This window comes from Lipotes vexillifer, unplaced genomic scaffold (assembly GCF_000442215.2).
Source record: "Lipotes vexillifer unplaced genomic scaffold, Lipotes_vexillifer_v1.1 scaffold173, whole genome shotgun sequence".
In the NCBI taxonomy this organism is placed as follows: domain Eukaryota; kingdom Metazoa; phylum Chordata; class Mammalia; order Artiodactyla; family Lipotidae; genus Lipotes; species Lipotes vexillifer.
The window spans coordinates 1,763,670-1,782,395 of NW_006770924.1; the positions used below are offsets into that span (position 1 = coordinate 1,763,670).

Here is an 18,726-nt window from a genome sequence, read left to right on the forward strand (position 1 = left end):
GGTAGTGGTGAGGTCATAATCAGTATTGTGCATATAATTTCTAAATCATGTATATGTATTACTTTGACTAAAAGTTCTTAAAATATATTTTTTATAATCACTTTTAGATATCCAGAATTCTTTAGTTAAAAAGATTAAGTAAAATATAAATTTTACCTGAATCACAAAAAATCATTTTAGAGAACTACTAGCTGAATACATACCTAAGGTATGGGTAAAAGAAATAACCCAAATTTTAATCTGGCAATCCTGACCACATGATGCCAGTCGAAAGAACTGAAGACCTTGTTCTCCACCTAAAAATATAAATTTGTTACAAATAAATACACAAGAATTGATAAAACATTTAAACCAAAAAATTTTCAATTTCTTAACTCAGATCTGTTAATTCTATTCATTTAACCCACATTCACAAGCAATATTAATTATATTAATTAATTTATACCATATAACGAAATGTCGGTTAAAGAATTTTTTTTAAGCAAGGTACTTCAAAGGATTATGACTTTAGCCCCTGAAGTTGCGACAACAAAATACCTTTTTATTTCCCTTCCACTAAGAATATAATTCAATGTTGCAAGGGCCGATATTGAGCCATGAAGCCTAGGGCACCCTCCAACCTAATTTTAGAGTCTATGAGGTTAGCATTGATGGAAAAAATTAGAAAGAAAAATCAGTTATGAGATGAGTGTTAAATGCTTAATTGCTCCCAACTTAACTTTTTTAGGATATGTTCACTTGTTAAAAGCTTAGTCTTAATTCACATGGAATGAGACTGTTTCCCCATTTGATTTAATCAAGACAAAGACTAGAATTACATAAATCCAAAACAACATCAATTCAGTCCAACAGATTTGGTGGAAAATATTACACAAATCAGGGAAAGTAATCGGTTAAATTTGGTGTTACAAAAAAACCGCTAGTTATGCTTACTTAGATAATTTCAGTGTATCATTATCTACCCACTAGATAAGTTCCTAAATACTGTGGGTAATGTAAATATTGGTATCACCAACTCAATTTTATATGAATTCCACCTAATAACACAGGTCAAAGGAAATTTCAGCACTCATATGCAGTAAGACACAATTAAGAAACCTACTACCCACCTTAAGATTGCACTCCTGGGCTTCCCTGGTGGCACAGTGGTTAGGAATCTGCCTGCTAATGCAGGGGACACGGGTTGGAGCCCTGGTCCGGTAAAATCCCACATGCCGTGGAGCAACGAAGCCCGTGAGCCACAACTACTGAGCCTGCATGCCACAACTACTGAAGCCTGCGTGCCTAGAGCCTGTGCTCAGCAACAAGAGAAGCTAACACAGTGAGAAGCCCATGCACCGCAACAAAGAGTAGCCCCCGCTCACCGCAACTAGAGAAAGCTTGTGTGCAGCAACAAAGGCCCAACGCAGCCAAAATAAATAAATAAAAAAAAAAAAAAAGAATGCACTCCTGTTTTGCAAGTATTTAGTATATGGTATTTAATTTATACACCTGGGTATGTAAAATAAATGCTTCCTATGGACTCCCTCTGTTTTGCTGAAAGCACATATACTTTATTAACATAAAACAAATTAAAATTTCTTTTTCACTGAAAGTTTTTCTAACTGCATGGGACTTCCACATTTCAACAGCACTTTTGTTTTTGTAGCACAGGTTCAGCCAAACAGCATCCTTTCTCAAAGATCTTGATGGATGTAAGCAATTCCTAATAATCATTAAATCTTTTTAAGGCAAAACAGTTTACCCAAAAATGGCTAAGAGTAAAATATTTAAGTAGTAGACTCAGTTAAGAAAACTTTTTTCCCTATTGTTTCTAGACTAAATAAGATCCTTAAGTTAATTCAGAAGTTTCTTTCAGTAGTAAGAATTCATCTAGGACAATGTAAAATTATAAAGCTTAAAATATGCCTATCCTTGAGATCCAAATATAATATTTAAAAATAGACTTTTCTTCAGGAATAATATTTAAATTGTAATAATAATCTAATCCAAACTGTCTTTTCACTTAAAAACTGGAGAGAACTGAACATTCATCCTCCAGCACAAACAGTATTATTTTTCCTTATTTGAGCAAAATTTCACAAAGACAGAAGATTCAATATGTCATAAGTATTTACAGATATTAACAAATACCAAATTAAACAATAACAAGTTAAAAATAACATACTTTGTCTTTTAAGAATATACATGGTTACCACAAATTCCTATAATAATCATTTATTGGTTTATACACTTTAAAGCATATATTGATCTGTTTCAGGGAATTTACACATAAGGTTAATATCTATTTTAACAGAAAATGAACTAAAGAAAGTACAGAAGGGACATATTAGAAGTATATTGAGAAATATACTCTACCGGCAGGGTAAGGATTTATTAAACTTATTTTAGAATCTCACCAAATTTTCTGCCTAGTTTAGTGAACCTTTCCAGGACCCATGAGCTGCAACCCCTCTAAAGATAGAACAAGGATGTCCTTAGTTTTACTCTAATATCACTATAAAAATGGTATTTTAATTGAAAATCTTTTTTTCAGGTAACTTAGAATCAAAAAGGAAACCTAAATCTCCCTATGTTTATATAACTCTTTGAAGATTCACTGAGTGCCTGTAGGATTTTGGAGAAGGTCTCACAGAATGGAAGAAATGGTTCTTGTCTGTTACAAGCTGGTCTTCTTAGAATAAAACAGCATAAAACAATATATTAAAAGAATAAATTATCAGAAATTTCAGCAAATCAATAAAAGGAATCTTATTCATCAGTCTGCATTTCAAGGCCTATTATATTCCAAGCACTGTAAATAAAACAGACCCAGGCCCTACCCGATGGAGCTTACAATCTAACAGGAAAAACACCATTAAACACAATCCGTATAAATAACTATATAATTAAAGCCTGTGATACTTCACTAAATCCTATTTTAAAAGAAAAACAAAGCGTGCAAATAAAGACTGTATCAAAATACTTTAGACTGTGTGCAGGAGGTAAGAGCAGGCGAAACTCACCTGAAGTAATTTTTTTTTTTTTTTTTTTACCTGAAAGCTAAAGGATGACTAATAGTAAACCAGGTGAAGGGTCCACATGTAAAACCCTTGGAAAAATCTTAAGAGACATTCAAGGAATGAAAGGAGGCCAGTGTGGCAAGAGAATGCATGAAGCCGTGTGATTTGGGATGAAGCAGGGAAACAGAATATGAAGGTACTTACAGGCTTTGTGTTTGGGATTTGGTATTTTATCTTATCTTAATCATATTTTAATATGCCATTGATGGTTTTGAAATAGGGGAGTGCCAAAGCCATACTGCTACTGGACCTGAGCTGTCCAATAAGGTAGTAACTCGCCACACATGGCTACTGAACAGTTGAAGTGTGACTACTACAAATTGAGATGTGACATAATATGCACACTAGATTTCGAAGACTTCATACCAAAATATAGTAAAATATCTTACTGATATTTTATTGACTATCAATTATTGAAATAATAGTTTAGATATATAGGGTAAAATATGTTCAAATTAATTTTACCTACTACTAGAAATTTTTAAATTTGCATATGTAGCTCACATTATATTGCTATGGGACAGCACTAGCCTGGCAATAAGACTGGAGCAGCCAAAAGCAGAACTTCATCCTAACATAGAAAATAAAAGAAGACAACTTCCCAATTCACTGTATTTATTTAAAACCAAGAGTCTATATTCAGGAGTTTTTGTTTCTTCTTTTTCTGAAAACTAATTGTATTGTCAAATGCTTTATAAATTTATGTTTTGAAAGATTAAATTAGTAAACGGAAAATGAAACTTGTTTCCAATTTTTACATTTCACATTTCTATTTGAATATCAATATACAATATTTCAAAAATCACAGTAAAACCAACAGGGTTAAGGCCTCTACATTACCGTACTCAAGGAATCCAGATCTACTGCACCAAGTTGAGTCAGCCCCTACATATTTTCCCAAAGATCCTGATTTTCCCTAAAAAATATTTGTGATTTCATTTTGATCAAAAAAGCTAAAGGAGAAGGATGATTCCTTGAAAGGAATGAATTAAAAGGGCTTGTTGTTTTACTAATGATGAAGTGAAAGTAAGAATGAAAAGTCACATACAAATTGCAAATGGGAATTACCAGTGCTTACAAGAGTAAAATAACTAACCAGAAACTGGCTGTGAAGAAAAATCGCAGCAGGTAATTCCAAGATCATGTGCTTTTTCACTATGCAGACACCTCATCTTATCATCCCACACTGTTAAATCTCCACACGAGGAGCCAGTGACAAAGAAGTTTCCATTAGGAGAAAATGCACAGGCCACCAAGGAGCCATCCTCAACACTAGCACATCTGAAATAAAAGCAAAAGAAAAGGGAATTTTCATTTCAGAGCATCTTTTACTTTACATTACAATCTCTAACAGCAGCTTGATATACTAAAAAGAGGATAAATGGCTATCATAGAACTAGAGATAAAAGGCAGTAGATGCCTATAGAAATAAAATATCATTTATGTGCTTGCTAAAAGTAAGAGGATTTAAACATTATCTTAACCAAACCAAAGTCGACATATCTTCATACTTTTCCATATGGCAAGTCAGCAGTAACATGTTAAAATCTACAAAGCTTAACAAAAAAAGCAATAACAACCAACAATATCAACTACAGTCACATTTTTTTTTTAAAGATATAACTTTTTGATTGAAAAACATGTTACTGGGGTCAAAAGTACTTTCAACTTTTGTATTAAAATCACCTAGAGGGCTTCCCTGGTGGTGCAGTGGTTGAGAGTCCGCCTGCCGATGCAGGGGACAAGGGTTCCTGCCCCAGTCCGTGAAGATCCCACGTGCCGCGGAGCAGCTGGGCCCGTGAGCCATGGCCGCTGGGCCTGCGCGTCCGGAGCCAGTGCTCCGCAACGGGAGAGGCTGCAACAGTGAGAGGCCCGCGTACCGCAAAAAAATAAATAAATAAAAAATAAAAATAAAAAATAACCTAGAAACAACAAACAGCAAAATCACCCAGAAACTTGCATCCCATCTTCAAATACCAATTCTTTATGTAAAGAAAATGCTGTGAACAAGTTAAAATTATCTAGGGAAGATTAGGAAGCACTGGCCTAACAAAATTAATTATTTTCTCAATTAGGAAAAACTGGTAAAAACCCAACAATTAGTGCAGTGTCCTAGCCAGTGCTTAAATCTACTGCAGTGTACCATTTTTATATCATTAATTACATACATTAGAGAAATAATGCTAGGGAGGCAGAATTTATCACCCAATAAGTGAAAAAGATTCGTTAGCCGACAGCTGTATTTCATTCACACAAAATAACTTAAAGGCATTTCATTCTTCCTGTGCTTTCCCTTTAAACTATTAACACCACTTAAAACACATCACTTTCTTCAATCCAAAGACCCAAATCTAAATGAGTAACAGTTGTTTACCAGCTACCATTGGTGCTCTGAGTGATGCTGGGGGGTAGGGAGAAAGGAAGGTACATTAAGCTATTTTAATTGGTAACATTTGAAAGTTTACAGTTTTTAATGTACTTAATGTCACGTTAAAATGGTTAAAATGTTTGATGTTATATATATTTCACCATGCTATAAATACATACAAGTGCATGATTTTAATGTTGGTGAGTTGCAACACAACATTACCAGTGTAAATTAATTGATGTATTTTTATCCAAAAGGAGTTTTTTAAGTGATTTTTTTTTTTTAAAGAAATGATAACACAACACCATGCTGATCACAAGGTTCCTTCTTCTGGGCTTGGTCAGCAAGAATCCTAGTCAGGAAAGAGCTGTGTAGGTGAGATTTACCTACCATTACTTTATTATTGAGAACACCTGAGCCACAAGTGACAAAAATAAAGCCTAAAATTACTAAATTGTATTCAAAAGACTATTGTGGGGTTTTTTTTTGGCCTAACTCTTACCCAAAAAATCCATGGAAGTCTAACAAGATTAATCTTATTTTACAAAAGAGCGATTGGAAATTTAAAACACTCAGAGCCAAGCAAATCTACTTCAAGAATCATATGTTTTTATGACCTTCAGAAGATAGGTCAAAATACTTTTCCTTGTGATGTCTAAAAATTATCTGCTTTTTAACATCATCAAAACATTCTGCCTTTTTTTCTTTTCCTTTTTTTGTGGACCTGTTAATAGGATTAAAAACGGAAAGTGGTTTAAATATTCCTACCTATATAACTTGTATGACTGTGCATTCCACAAAACAACAGTTCCATCAGCTGCCCCTGATACCAAACAAGTGGAGCCTGGGGAAAACCGGCAAACCCTCACAGGGCTACCACTGGGCTGTTCCATCACTGCCAAAGTCTGTCCGTTTTGAGTATCCCATAAGACAGTGGTACCATCTGTTGAACATGAAGCCAAAATATGTCCTGAAGCGGAGAAACAGCAGCAGTGGACAGCATAGGTGTGAAACTTCAATGGAGAGTGTGGCAATTCACTAAAGTCACTCAGGGAGTACAGGCGAATTGTTTTGTCCAAGGAGCAAGTGGCCAAGAGGGAAGAAGAGAAGGCACAGCAGTTGACATCATCATCATGGTCTGCTAACGTGTGAATTAGTTTCACCATGTTCTTTATTTGAAGTAAAATATCCTGCAATTTTTAGACAGATAAAGGTTACTTCATCCTAGGAATCAAATAAACGCAACTCAAATCAATATAAAAGAGCCAAAATCAATTAACTTGCTCGAGGAAAGCTCCTACATTCACATTTTTAAAAGACAATATATTATACCAGGGGTTAGAATAATTTGGAGAGAAATAAAACATTTTAAGACTATAACCTACTGTGATGACTATCACAATCACCAGTGCCATATCAATAAAACTGCATAACTCCTGAAAAGGAACCTAGTCAAATAACTTCAAACTGATTTGACACTGAACATCCAGAACCTTGGGTATTTATTTCACCTTTGAAGACTTTCCCTTAACTAACTGCTACTCAACACTGCCTCATTCCACATCTGCTAATCTCAGCTTTAAAAGATTTTTCACTACTTTAACAAACTCTGCTGCTCCTTCCACAGGATGGAGCCAAGGCTACTGCTCTGCCTTTAAGAGGCAGAATTATATAGTTCACTCATAAAAAAGGAACAAAAGGTTTCATTCACAATTTAAGTGGCAGGGTTGAAAGCTATCACGTCATGGTTTGTCATCTTGTCTGACAAAGAATAAAAAGATATAAAAGATCTGAGGTGAAGAATCAATATAATAAATCAAGGAAACCAAAAAGAAAGAGTGGCAAAAATTGGACTTAGCTTGTCTGCACCTAAGAACAAATTTACAAATTTAGAATAAAATCCAAACTCCTCACCAAGACTTACAAAACCCTACATGGTCGGTCTCTTGCTTGCCTACTTCTCAGACCACAACGCCTTCCACTTTCCCTCACCCTCCCTCTTTCCAGCCTCCCTAGTCAGAAGGATTACACCTAAGATCTTCACGAAGTGGTTTTCTTATGCTTATCCCCTGCTTTTGGGATCTAATTTTACATTTCGATTTCAATTTCAGTGTCCTTCCTCAGAGAGAGTTTCCCAGTCTAAAGTAGCCCCTCTACAGGCTAGCACATCACCCTATTTTAATCCTCAGTGTAGCAATTACCACCCTCTGACATATTTATTACTTGTCTCCCCTCACTAGAAGGTAAGCACAAACCAACAAAGATCGGGTCTGTTTCGCTCATTTCTGTATCCACAACACGTAAAACGTAAAACAGTATCGGCACCTAATGTGGTCAAATAAATATTTGCTGCATTAACATTTTTCCCCAAATCCAGTTCTAGGCTTTAAACATTATATGTGAATATAATACTAAATGACTGGATAACTAAAAATAAAGCTAATAATACTAAAAAAAAAAAAAAGAAGAGAAAAGAAAAAAGAAAAATAATCTGACAGTGGAAAAATGGTGTAGAACGAGGCAATAATCAGCCCTGAAGGGACAGGCGTTAACTTTGAATTGTAAAATTCATAATACCTTGTTCTAGTATTATTTACAGAAATCTTTCCAAATAGATGGAGCGAGCCTTTTCCAACATTTATCTTATCCCAAAAGTTCAGCTTCTTTTTTCAAACAAACTTCAATGAAGTCTAAAAAAACCAACCAACCAACCACCAAAAACCCTGGTAGATTACGGCCTAAGGTATTGCATTGGAAACAAACGCCATCAGGAGGTGCTTTCTGGGGAACTCCCAAATCCCAACTGTGCAAGTGCATACGGGTAATTTTCCAAACAAACTTCCTCACCCTTGTGGCGCTCGGCTCCCTTTGCAGTTCGAGGCACTCGAGTCGCAAGGACAGAGACGCAATCAGCTGAACTCTTTGTTTTGAAACGCGCTCTCAAGTCTACCCCTACCTGGTGTGGGCGTCCACTTAAACCTCAGCCTTCAAGCCGAACACTCAATTTCCGGTCATATCCCGGATCAACTCGCCAGTGTGAACACACGCACCCATCTAATGCAAGGCAAACCCGAAATGTGCCAAGAATCCTCCAACATAAAGCTCGAGACCTACTCCCACCGCGCCCACGCGGGGACCAAGGATTTGCCCAACTCTGAGAGCCAACCAGGCCCCAGCGGACCGAGCGACCCGCGGCAGGAGCGCGGCCGGCGGGGAGCAGGGCCTTCCGGGGCGCGGGGACCGGCGCTCGGGCTGGGGGGGGGAGGGGTGGAAGCCAGCTGGGGCTTTCACGCCCCGCCGGGAGGCGCCGCCCGGCTCCCAGACCGAGGCCGCAAAACCGTGCATCGCTCTGGTCAAGGTCTCAGCAGGTCCCTGTCGCGCGCTTAGAACCTGACGCCGAGAAACGGAGGGTTTAGACACCTCAATCGGGGAAGCTCGGCGGGCTGACCCCAGTCAAATTCCCCCACCTGCCTCCGCCGCTGTTAAACGGGCTCATGGGCACTGCCCCTTTCACCTCGAAAACCCACGACGGCCGGGATCAGCGTTCAGACGCCGGCGAGCGGCGCAGGGCACGTGACGCGCAGGTGAAGCGGGCGGGGCCGACGCCGGCGGACGTCCTAAGGCAAAAGGAAGGCCCCGCCCCCCCGGGAGGCGGCCTGCGCAGCGGCGCATGCGCGCCCTTCCGCTTTCTGATGGCGAGGTTACTAAAACCTGGCTCTAGGGTTAAAATGAGTCCGGGTTTGGGAAGAACCTTTAGTTGAAATTTTTTTTCTGGTTGCGGAGGCTGAGGTCTCAAGGTCTAGCGAGTGCCTGAAATGTGATTTTAAAGGGGGCATTATACAACGCCCCCTTTAACTCTCCAGTTACTACAGCTCAAAGTTTTTGAGCCTCCTTCCTCTGCTGTATTTCTTTATCCTGCTCTATTCTGTGACCTCCCTGATTGGTCTTTTCTGTTTCGGCCAGCTCTGACCTGAGTGGTTCATGACTTCTGCCATCGCCTTTGTGCTCAGGTTACCCAAATCTGTCTTTCCAGGGCAGGCTGCTGGAAAGGATATCCTGCTATCACCTGAACACTATGTGCATTTCTTATAGCGTTTCCGAGCGCCTCCTAAGCTCAAGTGGAGCTTACACCGTGGTTTCCACGTGTAATTGATTACAAACTGGTTTTGTCAGTCCCTTTTGAGATTAAAAAATTGACCAGAAAAAAGTTCCTAGGCGTGCTAACACTTACGAACTAAGTGCACGTCACAGTATTGAACCATGTTCAGATTAAAATCAAAGGTACAAAGAGTTTTCTTCAGCGAGGAAACATTAAAAAAATTACACACCGGAGGAAACCAAAGTCACACATATGAAGAGTAATAACCTAAAATACTCAAATTTAAACATGAAATTGAGATTCGCTGAAGATTTGTAATGAAAAAGACAAAGGGAAAAGAGGAGATCAAAATTCATGATTTTGAGATGTTCCTGTGATTTTTAAATTGATTAACGAGTGCATTATGACTGACACTTTGAAACCTAATTACAGGCCAAAGTACTGCCAAAACAGTATTTTTCTAAAAGTAACTTTTTGATTGTATAAATAATAGAGCTCTCTCTAGGAAATATAGAAACTATAAATAAGAAAAACAACTAATAATCACACCACTCAAAAATAAGCCATTCAGATATAACATTTACTTTCAGTCTTTCATGAATAATAATATCAATAATTTTACAAAAGGAGCTGCAAACTACCTTTTTCAACTTAAACTTCTATCCTGAGCATTTTCCACATCTAAAATTTCTCAGTAGTGTAATTACTGTTTCTGCCTAATGGTCCACAGCCCCAGAAACATACCATAATTTATTTAACATTTTCCCAGTTGTTTCAATATTTTTGTGCTTATTATAGATAATACTGGATTCAATGACATTGTACATAAATATTTAATGAAATTTGCTAAGGAAATTGTTAGATAGAAATGGAATTACTGGGCATAAGGGTGCAAATAGTCTTAATAAATATTGCCATATTGCTTTTCAGAGAGGCTGTATGGTTTCACCTCTCAGCAACATATGGTGGTGCCTGTCTCTCCACATTCTTGACAGACTTGAGTAATTTTTTTTTTAATTTTCACTAATTTGATGGGTAAGATTGGTTATAATATTCTTCAAGTAAAATATGTAAAAGAAACCCCTGACTACACAGGCCAGTAATTTAGCATGGAGATCTCAAGCCCAGTATGGTCAGTTTTGCAGGACAGGCAGTTTCAAAGAGGGAAGCTTTATTGTAGCTGGTCTCTAGTCTGTGAATTTGCAATTTGGGAGATGTTAATTAAAATATCTTGGCAATATATTAGAGAAACATTTTAAGAATTTATAGAGATTTTTGATCACATGAGTGAACTGGTTATCCTACTACATAGGACAGAGTGTCAAATAATTGGAACGTTGACTTGGAACATTAAAGATTTGAACACTTTATACATTTTTTGCTCTAATTATGTAACTGTGGTCAATAATTAATCCTGTTTTATCATTAATTTCTAGTTTTGTTCCTTGTAATAATGCTTCTTAGGGAATATAGAAAACAATTTTAAGTGGTATATTTAAAGGAAAACTAACTTTTCAGTTAAATAATAAGCAATACATGCTCTACAAATACAATCCAGTGGGAACAGAATAGGTGTGACTCAGTTAGTGAGTCAACGATTATTCAAATGTTTAGTTGAGAGTAACCAAGAGCTCAAAGGAGAGAGAGATGATAGGCACTGAAGTAATTAGAAAAGGTGGGTGTAGGAATGTGTTCTAAACAGGCTTGAAGTGTGGGCCAACTGAGCGATGAGCTTGGGAAATGCCCAGTTTCACAGTAAATACTCAGGAATGCATTTGGGTTGTTCTGCTTTGCAGGCAAATAAGGCCAGAGTTTCCAGAACCATCAGGCAAGGTAGAGTACAAGATGTAAAAAACTCCCTGGAGGTGTTCAGTTTGCAAAAAATGTATCAAGCTCAATATATATAATACATGCATTTGTGTGTAGTGTATATTAAACTTCAAAAAAAGTTTCTAAAAATATCCATGAGAATGGCCCAGGGATTCTCTCATACTGATGCAATCATTCACTTTCCACACCTGGTATTATCCACAGCGCTAGCTAACTCCCAGCAGAGAGGAAGCTGTAACTGGGTGCAGGCTGTGTTATCTTCTGCATTATGGAATAGTCTCCGAATTCCCCTTATCCTTTGCCATTAAATAAACTTTACACCCTCTAACTGGCCATGTTTCCATTAATCCACCCATAGTCCTGGATGCCAACCAAGTAATAAGAGTTCGCTAGAGTTCTTTAAGTCGGTGTTTCATACAGATAGAAGAAAGACCCAGGGGCTGCCAAATTAGGATGAGGGAGGCTCACACTGGGCACAGTGAGAGTTGCCTGATGATAGAAAACATACATGTAGCTAAAAGTAAGCAGACAAGCAAGAAATGTGATGACATTTGGTATCTGTACATGCTAAAGAAATTTTGCAGTTCCAACTATGCCTTTTCTTCCTCTTTGGTACAAGAAACATTCTTCTTGTTTATGGATTTTTAAATTCCAATTTCCTATAATTAAATTTTTTCTTTTCTTATTTCTTCTGTCTCATCTTCTCAAATTCTTTATTTTCCAGTATCTTGTTACTAATGCTCCGCAAGAGAATTCAAGAATTAAAATACAGTTTTGAAAAAGAAACCCACATTTTTACTTTCAGATTCCTGATTTTTTATAACATAAGAATATAATAGACATTGTATAATCAAATTCACTTGATAATAGCCCAACTTATTATTAATTCAATCTCTTATTATTAATTCAATCTCTTTGTCATAGGTCTGTTTAGATATTCTCTTTCTTCTTGAGTCAGTTGCAGTACTTTGCATCTTATAGGAATTTGTCCATTATCACCCAAGTTATCACCCATTATCACCCAAGTTATCTACTTGGTCCATAGTATTCACTTAAAGTCCGTTTTTGTTTCTACAATGTCCCCTCTTTCATTCCTGACTTTAGTAATTAGTCTTCCCTCTTTTTTCTCAGTTGGTTCAGCTAAAGCTTTGTCAATTTTGTTGATCCTTTCAAAGAACCAATTTTTGGTTTAATTAATATTGTCTATTCTCTCTTTTATTAATTTCCACTCTAATTATTATTTCCTTCCTCCTGCCTGCTTAATGCTTCGTTTGGTCTTCTTTTTCTATTGGAAGGTTAGCTTACTGATTTATGATTTTTTTTTCCATATAGGATTTACAACTATAAATATCCCTCTAACCACTGCTTTGGCTGAAGCCCTGTAATTCTTTGTATTAATAAAATCTACCGATCTTTTTTAGGTCGATCACAATTTGGGTCTCAATAATAGCATAAAGCATTGTCCACACAAATCCATATCAGCCCAAAGTTTCACTGGGTCAAAATGCACTCCAGCCCCTCCACTTTCTTATTGGTTGTGTGCTTTCCATCATGAGGTTTCTCAAAAGCAGTGTCTCCCCTTTGAACCTAAGGTAAAATATATTAGCAGTCTTTCCTGACCATGACACATTACTACAGTTCAATTTACTTACTTTGCCAAGGCCCTCTTAATCTTTTATCACACTTTCTTCAATTGTGCATTTTAGTTCTTTTCCAGGACCCTTTCATAAGTGATGGGATACAGAGAGGTAAGATATTAAGCCCTACAGGGCCTATTTTTTCCCTTCTAATCCAATGGTTTAATAACCAGTCTGCATCATGATAGCCTAGGATATGAGGCAATTACAATGAACCCTAATATTTTAGTGACTTAAAATAAGGTTTATTTCTTGTTTATGCTATGTGTCCATTGTGAATTGGTAGGGAATTATGTTCAACATAGTTAATCAGAGACCTGGGCTAACAGAACATGAATCATTTTGAGCATTAATAGTAGCTGTGCCAGAGGGAGAAGAGAGAAATTAAATACTTGGCCAACAAGATGCACATGATAATTATATTCAGATCTCTTTGGCCAGAACTAGCTTGTCAAATGGCCTCACTCAACCACAAGGAGTATAGGAAATACAATTCCATCATGTGCCCAGGAAGATAAGTCTTTGATTTTATGGTATTAATGACTATACCAGATGATAGGTACTGTCTTCTTAGAAAGGAGATGAGATCAAAGGTAGAGACCAGAGGAAAGCAGTCTGGAGAATTACAAAGAAGTTTTACTTTGTACCAGATAATCCATTCTTTTCGACCTATTTAGTTCACCTGGGACGTCTTAGGTCTTTTATCACAGACATGAGCCTCTTTAACGCGTCCCAGGAAGCAGCTCTATGCTATCAGAACATTACTAGGCTTCAAGATATGATTATAAAGTAATATGACCTCATATTTCGTGAAATATAATCCAACATATACGTGCAATAAGAGCTATCCTTTTCAAGGCAATCATTTTGAAAATTCAAACATTTATTCCAGCATAGCTGCTACCTAAAAGATATTTAGGACCTGGATTTTGGCATTGCTTTCAGAGAGTATAGCTGATTCTTTTGAGTATCTTCCTTGATGGGAAGGCTTTATTGACAAAGTTTTACTGAGTGCCATTAATATGTCAGACATTATACTAGATACTGGGTGTTTAAAAAATGTGCAAGACACAATCTCTTGAGAAGCTGTGTCAGGTGAGAGTGGGAGATACACAGCCCATAACAGCAATACCCTTAGTTGTGGGAGAATATGAATTCTAGCTGCTCACAGGAAATTTGAGTGGAGGAGTAAGAAAGCCAGTTAAATCCATATATAATGGAAAATTATCTCTTGTCATAAAATAAGAGCATGTCGATAAACACATGACTCATGAAATGTGCAGAATTCCAATCAGATGGCTAGAAATAATTTTAAATAGGCAGAACTGGAAAATATGATAATCAAGGAAGCTGAGATATTTCAGTTTCTCAGGAGTGAAAAATGGGGATAAGTATCATGGAACAGAGAAAAAGGGGAGTTTGAGGGGTAAAATATGCTGTTTTGTATGTATTGTCCAGGAAAGAACCCCAGAAGTTGTCAGATAGAGACTCCATTGTGGTTTGCTGTGCTGTGGAGAAGGGCTGATTCGCCTGCCCTTACCATGCCTGGATAAAACACTCCCAAGTATATGTCATTCTCATTGTGTTGAGTCTATATGCTCACCTAGTATATTTCAGATAATTTAGTCTTTTTCTTAGATATCACGACACTGGAAACCTGGACATGGTACTTTAGCTAGTTGAATGGAATCTTTCCCATCATAATTTAGTTGATATTCTGGTTTATGCTTTATTTAGTGTGATTGGTGCACATCGGCAACCTCCTAAGTCTGATTAACTTTGGAGGTTGTGATAACATCATGTCCAGGCCTAAAAAAGAGTAGGTAACTCACCAGACCCTATTGTATTTTACTAACCACCCATCTCTCTTTAGTGTCTTCATAGCTTCGTGATAACAGCATGGCTTGGGGCCAGTTGACTGTGAGTTTGAATCCTAGCCCTGACTACTAACCAGCTATGTAACCAAACATTTATAAGCCTTGGGTTCCTCATATGTCATATCTCATAGAACTGTTCTGAAGATTAAACAAAACGCTGCACATGCAGTATTTAGCCTAGCGTTATATACATATTAATACCACTTTCTCTGTGCAACTGTAATAGATAGGTGTGAGATATCTGGGCAATGCAAGCACAAAGAAATTATTCTTTGAAGGGCCATCAGGAAGCTCAACTTTTACTGGTGGGAGCAGGCATGCATATATAATTTGTTATGATATGATGTGATAATGGCTCTGATAGTAACAAAATTCTATAGGAGTGAAAAGTAACTGCCACCTGGGGGTGGAGGGTAGGAAGGAGAATAGAGGAAGGCACAAATAATAGAATTTAGCAGGTGGTGGGTAGGTATACATTGTGTTCTGGAGCTATTTTGTGGGATGAGTAGCCAATGTAGGGAAGAGAGGATGCGGTTATGATAGGACAAAAGACTAAGAATAGGCCGAGGCTAAGTCTGAAGAGCCTTTAATGCTACACAAATACCTTTTTAGCAAGGGACTAACAGAATCAGATCTGGGTTCAAGATGGCAGAGTGGTGGACAAAAGGAGGATGATTAGACTGATTTCAAAACTTATTACAACAATGGAAAAAACCTTTGGGAAAGACGAGAGAGCCTAGAAATAAATCCTCGCATATATGGTCAAATGATTTTCAACAAGGGTGTTGAGACCACGAAATGGAGAAAGGAGTTTTTTCAACATATGGTATGGCAAAAACTGGATATCCACGTGCAAAATAATGAAGTTGGACATTTACTTTATACCATGTACAAAATTTAAGTCAAAATGGATCGAAAACCTAACTGTAAGAGCTAAAAACTATTAGAAGAAAACATAGGGGGAATGATTTATGACTTGGATTCGAAATGATTTTTTGCATAGGACACCAAAAACATAGACAAAAGATAAAAACAGACAAATTGGACTACATCAAAATTAAAAATTTCTGTGCATCAAAGGATATAATCAATCAACAAAGTGAAAAGGCACCCCATGGAATGGAAGAAACTGTTTGTAAATCATATATCTGATAAGGGTTGTTAATATTTAGAATATATTAAAAAAAAAACTCCTGTAACTCAACAACAACAAAAAACAAACAACTTGATTTTAAAATGGGCAAAGGACTTGAACAGACACTTCTCCAAAGAAGATGTGCAAAAGGGTAACAAGCAAGTGAAAAGATACTTATCACTAACCATCAGGGAAATGCAAATCAAAACCACAGTGAGATACCACATCACACCTGTTAGGATGGCTACTATCAAAAAACACAAATAAACAACAAAACAAGTGTTGACAAAGACGTGGAGAAATTGGAAACTTGTGTACTGTTGGAGGGAATGTAAAATGGTACAGCTGCTGTGGAAATCATTACGGTGGTTCCTTAAAAAATAAAAAATAGAATTACCATCTGATCCAGCAATTCCATTTCTGGGTATAAACCCAAAAGAACTGAAAGCAGGGTCTTGAAGAGATATTTGTACACCCATGTTCATAGCAGCATTATTCAAAATAGCTATAGAGTGGAAGCAACCCAAATGTCCATCAACAGATGCATACATAAACAAAATGTGGTCTATACATATACGATGATACTATTATTCAGCCTTAAAAAGAAAGGAAATTCTGATACATGGTACAACATGGATGAATCTTGAAGACATGTTAAGTGAAATAAGTCAGATACAAAAAGACACAAAGTAGAACGGTGGTTGCCAGGGGCTGGGGGAAGGAGGAGTTACTGTGTAATGGATATAGAGTCTCAGTTCTGGAATGGATAGTGGTGATAGATGTGCAAAAATATGGATCTACTGAACACCACTGAACTGTACACTTAAAAATGATAAAGATGGCAAATTTTATGTCATGTATATTTAATCACAATTTTTTTAAAAAGGGAGGATGGCTAGAGAGAGAGAGGCATGGACATATATACACTACAAAACGTAAGGCAGATAGCTAGTGGGAAGCAGCCGCATAGCACAGGGATATCAGCTCCGTGCTTTGTGACCGCCTGGAGGGGTGGGATAGGGAGGGTGGGAGGGAGGGAGATGCAAGAGGGAAGAGATATGGGAACATATGTATATGTATAACTGATTCACTTTGTTATAAAGCAGAAACTAACACACCAATGTAAAGCAATTATACCCCAATAAAGATGTTAAAAAAAAATTAAAAATAAATAAATAAATAAATAAATAAAAAGGGAGGATGGCTAGAAAAAATGAGATACTGGTACTTAGCAAATGATGAGGCCTAAACTAGTATAGTGGCAGAGGGAATGGAAAATTGGAGATAAATATACACCATAGGAATTTTAGAGGGAGATTCTTCAGGATGTCATGGAGAGATGGGTAAAGTGAGAAGTCCAAAGGAATTCTGAGGTTTCCTACCATGGGTGGCTAGATGTATGTTGATTCTGTTAACCGTGGTATGGAACACAGGGGAAAGAGCAAGTGTGAAAAGTAGGAAGACAATGAGATCATTTTTAGATTGTTGAGGTTGTGTTATCTGTGTCATGTCCTAAGATAGAGTTTGAGGTCAGAAGAAGAATATAGTGTGTATTTATTGATACAGGAATCATCAATGATAAGCAAGCCTGAGGTTTTGCAACTTCTAGGCAGACTCTGAATGTTATAACTAGGGGTTTTATGCTATTTTTAATGACCCAAATAGTCTCAAGTGAATGGCACGTGTGCCTGTAATTATGGTGTACAAGGTATTATTTAAATGCCACTGCTTTGTAAATAAAACTCTTCAAGCATTGTGACATGGAAATAAAAACAACAATAACAGTTGTACATAATAGTGAAAAGATTGGGAACCACTACAGAGGTAATACTTGAATCTATATGAAGATGAGTAAGGAATGTAACTTTTATTCCAAGTTTACATAAGGCATCAATCTGTTATATTCAAAGCTGGGTTACCCAACATTATAAAATGAAGTTCCTTTCCACTTGTCTTTCATGTAATATGACTCTTAACTTACCTTAAGGATTTGGACATATTTTATGCCATCATAGCACCAGTCCCATAAAGAAAAACATCAACACCAAAGGATGAACTGCAATGAAAATCCTCTACCTGTGGAGGATACTGCATCGCATGCTGTAAAGTGCTGAGTCAGTCAAAATAATGGGTAAGATAATAAAATTAAGACTGGAGCACCTCCAGATACTAAATCTTTAGTCAGGGTAATTGTAAGGCCAGCTTCATTTCTTACTCTTATTTCAAGAATTAGTCTTGTGTTGTAGTTTAATGTCTAAAAACATTTGTTTTATATACTTTGTTCAGTTGCCTGATTGCTTACAGCAGGAGGCTAAAGATAATTCCAGTTCCTTCCTCATGTACAGAAGTGAACTTAGTGTTCAATATTCTTTTTAGACTTTGATTCCATAGCAGTGTAACTATTTCTAAATAAAGTAGAATACATTCATCTCTTAAAAATTACCATCTTGTTATTATTCCATAATGCTACCAACGCTCAAATTAGTTTTGGAATATATTGGTGAGAAAATGCATTCAAATAATATTCAAAGTAATCAAGAAAATCAGTCTTATGTTCTGTGGAATTTTATTTGAAGGCCAAAGACCTTACCACCTGAAGCTTACTAAGTTTGCTGCCAATGCGTAAATTACTCGACCTTTTTGGTATTGGTTTTGTCATCTGTAAAATGGGCTATATCCTGGCCTATAAGAATGGGGCCCTCTGGAATTGTGCAGCAT

General features: G+C 37.0%; 1 protein-coding gene across 1 annotated transcript in view; it reads right to left on the reverse strand.

Moving 5' to 3' along the window:
• Positions 1-8,198, reverse strand: part of WDSUB1 (WD repeat, sterile alpha motif and U-box domain containing 1) — a 76,020-nt gene extending 67,822 nt beyond the window's left edge. Inside the window, 4 exon segments of the mRNA XM_007472397.1 lie at positions 204-296; positions 4,159-4,343; positions 6,199-6,620; positions 8,166-8,198. Coding sequence (XP_007472459.1) covers positions 204-296; positions 4,159-4,343; positions 6,199-6,620; positions 8,166-8,198 — 733 coding nt within the window.
• Between the last annotated feature and the right edge of the window lie 10,528 nt (positions 8,199-18,726).